The sequence below is a fragment of the Sinocyclocheilus anshuiensis genome, unplaced genomic scaffold (genome assembly GCF_001515605.1).
Source record: "Sinocyclocheilus anshuiensis isolate Anshui unplaced genomic scaffold, SAMN03320099.WGS_v1.1 scaffold392, whole genome shotgun sequence".
In the NCBI taxonomy this organism is placed as follows: Eukaryota; Metazoa; Chordata; class Actinopteri; order Cypriniformes; family Cyprinidae; genus Sinocyclocheilus; species Sinocyclocheilus anshuiensis.
In genome coordinates, this window is record NW_015557091.1 from 564,487 (window position 1) to 570,583 (window position 6,097).

Here is a 6,097-nt window from a genome sequence, read left to right on the forward strand (position 1 = left end):
TTGTGTGTGTGTTCAGGTGCTGTGTAAGGAGTCTGTCTGGGCGTCGCGCTGTTATTGGGAGGTGCTGTACTCTGGCTGGGTGGTTATAGGAGCAGCATATGAGGCTGCTGGGAGGAAGGCAGGCGACGGTCCCTGTGGCCTCGGGGAGAACGAGGAATCGTGGGGTCTGGGTTGGGCCGGGTCCTGCTATGACGCCTGGCATAAAGGAATCAACAGCAGGGTGTCAGACGTGCCTCAGTGCTGCACTATAGGCGTGTATGTAGATCAGCCCGTAGGCCTGCTCTGCTTCTACACCGTGGAGACAGAGGAAGATTCAAAGAAAAAGGAAGTGAAACTTCTTCACAGGTTTAAAAATCCCATAAAGGAGAAAATTCTGCCAGGTTTCTGGGTGGGAAGACAGTCCTCTTGTTTAATACTCAAGAAAGAGGAATGAGGGGGAGACTGAGTAATACTGTGGCTTATATTTTATATTACACTGTAAAACGTCATATCACTTTATATATAAATTACTGTTCATGTGTATTTCATTATATAGTCTGCTTATGCCCTTTTGTAATCCTACATTTCAGTTTCACATATGTCATTTTGAAAATGCACCATGCAGGCCATCATACATAGGTTTTTTTAAGTCTAGAATTAATATACACTCTTAAAAATAAAGGTTCTTTATTATCTATGGTTCCATGAAGAACCTTTAACATCTATTACGTAAACCTTTCCATTCCACAAAAGGTTATTTATAGTGGAAAAAGGTTATTCAGATTATTAAAATGTTCTTCACACACACAAAAAAAAATTATTTTATGAACTGTTCACTGAAAGTTCTAACCCAAAATTGTATGTTTTGGCATCACTGCAAACTTTTATTTTTAAGAGTCCATATAGCACATAAGAGACCTGTTGCTGCTTCCCACCTGATCCACACCTTTGCATCCTGCCGGCTTATGTTTTTTTCAGTCCCTGTTGCACCTTTCTTTGCCTCAAACCCAGTCAGGTCATGGCCCCGTCCAGGTTTTTAGGTTTCCGCAGCTCTCATTGGCTCCTTAAGTCGCTTCCTTCGCTGTCTGTGCTCTCCATTTTCTCCCTGTTCTCACCTTGTTGTAAGCTTCTGCAACAAAACAAAATAAAATAAAAATATCCACAATAACACAGTAAAAAGCATATTTTGTGATCATTCATTTGTTACTACTATACTAATTATTCTTAGTAATATTTCATTATTTTTGGTTAAAGGTCCCCTGAAATGCTTAGAAACATGCAGTGTTACTCTATGTGTTGACGTCATTTGAACTGAAACAGGAAGACAGGGCGGGACATATCAAGCAGCCCCGCCCCTTTTTAAAATAGCCAATAGCGTTCGTTTATATCACAGCTTGGGCTAGAGTATTGATACTAACACCCAAAAAACTTTCATTTTGATTTCGTGGGGACTTTAACAAATACCTGATAAACACAAGCAGATCACTGTTTAATCTGTGCTACACAAGTGAATTGAATTATTTAAAAAAATATCTAAATGATCTATCTATCTATCTATGCTGCTTCATCAAGACTTTTATTTTGTAGGATGCTGTATACTACTGTAATGTTCAGAATATTACTTCTGTCCCCTAAAACATCTATTTTTAGAATCTTTATGATGATTTATTTTACGAGGCCATTCATTTCAGTTGGTGATATAAAATATACTTCATTTAAAACAGAATAACATTAGCACATCATTTATCCGTTTCCTAAAGATTAGTGGAGATCTGGGCTTCTGTATATTTCCATCATTTTCATTGAATCAGGACCAACTTGGACACAAAGGATGATTTTCCACAGATGCCGGTTCACACTGTCTATATAGAACATGCCATCCAATACAAGGCACGGAAGTAAAACCTAAAACAAGTTTGAATATTCAATACATTTGTGTTCGACTGCATCATTCAAAGTCCTTCACTAAAGTTTCAGCTGCTGTTGATGGCTTGTAATAGTTGAGAACAGCTGCGTTTAGCAGTAAATGTGAACTGAAGCTCTTGGGGTTTGAACATGGTCTCTGGAGACGGAGCTGCTCTATTCTGAGACGATCAGAATCACTAAAGCTGCCAATGCAAATCTGATTTTCACCTCAAACTCACAGTTTCACTGTTTGATCGGTTCAACGCTCTGAACTGGATCAGTTTCACTTCTGCTCATGAGAAATGAGTTATGAGTGATAAATCAGATGAGTAAAAAAAAACATAAAATAAAAAAATCAGCTTGAGATAAAGTAGCTACCTGAGAAACTGCTCAAGATCATTTTTATGTTCGCCTACTGGTGCTACCCAATGATTATATGACTTTAAAATTCAATATGAGTGTATGAATGAATGCACAATGATATTATTGTTTCTTTGATTTGGTATCACTTTACACACTCTGTTTTTTTCTGATTCTGAGCATTGTTGAGTCAAACCCGTCTGTCACAGGACAGATCACAGTCTAATAGAGCTGATTTCTCTCATATCTCAGTGAGCACATGCGTAGTTCTCCTCAGTCACTGTGACTCTGACTGATGGAGGTTTTTGCACGACTCTTTATCACTGTGTCAACACATAACTACCATGGTCACTCATACAGTAATAATGTGCAGCATCTTCAGTCTGGACTCCACTGATGGTCAGAGTGAAATCAGTCCCAGATCCACTGCCACTGAATCTAGATGGACTCCCTGACTGGAGTGTGCTTGCAAAATAAATCAGGAGTTTAGGAGCTTCTCCAGGTTTCTGTAAGTACCAGGATAAACCATCACGCCCACTATGCTTGATCACTTCTCTGCTGGTTTTGCAGTTGATTTTGACTGTTTCTCCTGGTTGAGCTGCTGTCATTGATGGACTCTGAGTGATGATGATCTGTCCTCTGAAACACACAACAAGAAGAAAATCAACTCAAAACTCATCACTAGCAGTCATATTATGGTTGACAATATCCTTGAAGAAATGAATTGATATCAAACTTGTGCTGCACAAACCTTGAGCAAACGCTGTGAGAGTCCAGATGAAGATGATGATGAAGGTCATGTTGATGAAGATTGTTGTGTGTGTCAGTGATGAAGTGTTAAACTCACAGCACTATAAACACTCTCAGTATCTGGAATATGCAGTGTCAATGTCATTTACCTGAAAACAATCTGAAGACAGTGAGAACATGGAGTAAAAATGAGCAAAAATCTTCTGATGTTCTTTGCTCATTCTGAAACAGCGTGCTTTCTCTCCAAATCTACTCCACATCCTTATATGTTCCAGTAGTTTATTAACCGACATGAGGATCATCACACACATGTCTCTGTCAGTCACTGAATCAATGAGTTTGATTGTGAGTCGCATCACACATGATATAAAACATTCACTTTTTTAAATTCAGTTTCATGCTTTAGTAATAATGCAGACTGCATAAAGCACATGAAGTAAAGGAAGGTATTTTCTGCTGTGAGTCACTGTGTTGGTTGGAGACTCAGTTGATGTGTGTTTGTGCAGTTAGTGAAGCGTCCAGCAGGTTTTTGTTCAGCTGCTCTATTAGTTTGTATCACTGTGGTTGCCTTTCAGCAGCGGCACCAAACTGGATGTTGGCAGTAAGTAAATCATCAGATATTAATATTATTAATACAACAACTAAAAGAGTACTTTTCAGTGTGTTTTTTAATATTATTTTTAAGCAATTATTACATATTGAATGTTTGTCAGTCAACACTGTAGAGATGGTTTTCATCCACTGAACTAGCCACAATCATTTCTGACATTTCTACTTGATTTTATGAGTTTTCATATCAGGGCTTCAGCTCTTTTTTTTCCCTCATAGATAAAACAAAATGAAATGCAATAACATTAGGCTGGTATTCTGGCTTCACATTTTACTTGAAAATTTAAGACAATATTTAAAAAATCAATTTTACTATGTTGATTTTTAGTAAAGCTATTTTAAAGACACAAATTGATGAATTTTTCCTAGTCTTATTGTTAAATGAAATGCAAACTGCAAATTATAGGCTTAATTGTATTTTTTCTTAATGAAGCAGCTCTGTTGCAGAAGTAATAATGTTTATAAACTTAATATATTTAAATTAAGTTAAAATTTATAGTGCACGTGAAACACAACATTTCCTTTGTGGTTTTATACAAATGTATACCCACAATTTCTCATTTGTGGGTATACATTTGTGGCCATCTTACTTATAGTGAATTACTGCATTTATTGAGTTTATTTCTTATCTGATAATGAAAATGACACTTCAAATCAATAATATAACTTCAATATAACTTTTATCCCTTTGGTGATCAGAAGCTTTGTAAAAAAATAATCTCTAAGAACATTTACATCAGCTTTTTGTTTGTTGAAAGTTTAAAGCTGTTAAAGTGAATCAAGTACAAAAATTATAGAGAAACACTAGTACTTGCTATTTCTTTTGGATTCTTATTTGTCCTTATCAGTAAATTCTTTTTTTGTAAAAATGATGCTCAGTGACCTGAAATTTAATTTTTTTCTCAGTCAGAATCTTAGTTTTGCTTGTTAACTTGTTAAACCAAAAGGGGGGGGGGGGGTTTAAGTTTCTGTATAGACTGAAGTGATGCATGAGTTTTTGTGCCTAAAAACTCCTTGATATTTCCTTATTGTATTGTATTTGTAATTAATCAGCATATTTACCAGAATGTGAACCAGATTGTAAAAATTTTTCATGTGTAGGAATTTGTGAGCATTAATGTTAATGGAATAATTTTTTCTGAATCTGGATGTTGTTTATCAATGTCTTGCTGAATTTCTCCTAGTTTTCTCTTTAATGCTTGAAGTAATGCTTTCTCTGTGCTTCTCTCAGGCGTCACTCATCCTAAAGTGAGCATCCTGCTGCCCTCCAGTGCAGAGATCTCCTCAAAGAAGACAGCGACGCTGGGGTGTGTGGCCAGCGCGGGCTTCCCTCAAAGAAGACAGCGACACTGGTGTGTGTGGCCAGCAAGGGCTTCCCGTCAGACTGGAGCCTGAGCTGGAAGGTGGACGGGAGCAGCAGGTCTCAGGAGAGCAGCGCTGGGCTCCTGGAGAAGGACGGTCTGTACAGCTGGAGCAGCAGCCTGACTCTCTCTGAGCAGGAGTGGATGGAGAGCGTCTCAGTGAGCTGTGAGGCCACACGGTGCGGCCAGCCTGCGCTCACTGCACACGTGACGAGACAGCAGTGTTCAGAGTAGATCTGCTGCTCTTCTCACTCGTGTCTCACTGGAGACTAACAGCACATGAGCGACTCCTTCATTCTCCACATCCAGCTTCAGTCGCTCTCAGCTGCATCTACTCTGCTTTGTGCATCTCATACAAGACTATGTGTGATTTATCATTCAGTGGTGATTCTATTAAAATTTACTCAATAAATAACAAATACAATTGTAACTTTATGTCTTTGTGTTCTTTATTGTCATTTTTGTTTCGGGTCTTTCTTTGGATCAGAGCTTTAGCTCACATTTAAAAAATTGTTTTTGAAACTTCACTCAATGGTCCATGAAAACACCTGCAGATACATGATGAACCTCACAAATATAGTGTTAGATAAATTATATCTTAAATAATAAGATAAAGATTGTCAGATTAACATATTTACTGTAGCGAGTGGAAAACTCAATGAATGCCTTAATAGAAATGTATTAGAAAATTAGAAATTTCTCAATGGTAGTGTAAAAAAACGCCTTTTTTACCCTGTCAAAAACAGCTCTTTTCAGAGCAAGCCGTTTTGTAGCATTAGCACATTATTAGGAAAAGCGATTTGCAAAGATTCATTAAACAACCTTACACTCACTTTTTCTGTAGGTGAAGCTCGACCACGAATGATTCGCACGAAGATAGACGCGTGTAGGTAGATCGGGGGCGCATTCCCTTCAAAAACAAAGGTAACCCACTGCGTCTTCAGCGGCTCAAATGTCGGGAGTAAATGACGACTGCTATGTTCATTATTACATCCAACAACAGAACACCTCAATCGCTTAGGAGACATTCTTGTCTACATCTGCTCCAGCGGGTGAAACGATGGCGGATTGATGACAGCTCACTCAGGGCGGGTCTGAGGAAGACGCCAGTCCAGTCTGTGCTGAAACGCTAC

The 6,097-nt window shown here is 38.2% G+C and overlaps 1 protein-coding gene and 2 gene segments (V, D, J or C); 2 read left to right on the forward strand and 1 right to left on the reverse strand.

Annotated features, from left to right (window-relative positions):
- LOC107677243 (tripartite motif-containing protein 16-like protein) overlaps positions 1–671 on the forward strand; it is a 5,269-nt gene extending 4,598 nt beyond the window's left edge. Inside the window, exon 4 of the mRNA XM_016472068.1 lies at positions 17–671. Within this exon, the coding sequence (XP_016327554.1) occupies positions 17–433 (417 nt within the window). The 3' untranslated portion in view covers positions 434–671. The remainder of the gene's footprint in view (positions 1–16) is intronic.
- Positions 672–2,564: 1,893 nt separating this feature from the next.
- LOC107677115 (Ig kappa chain V-I region Scw-like) lies at positions 2,565–3,044 on the reverse strand. The segment is given in 2 exon segments: positions 2,565–2,881; positions 2,996–3,044. Coding segments are annotated over 2 exon segments (366 nt in total).
- Positions 3,045–3,285: 241 nt separating this feature from the next.
- Positions 3,286–5,288, forward strand: LOC107677116 (Ig lambda chain C region-like). The segment is given in 2 exon segments: positions 3,286–3,339; positions 4,875–5,288. Coding segments are annotated over 2 exon segments (378 nt in total).
- The last annotated feature ends 809 nt before the right edge of the window (positions 5,289–6,097 follow it).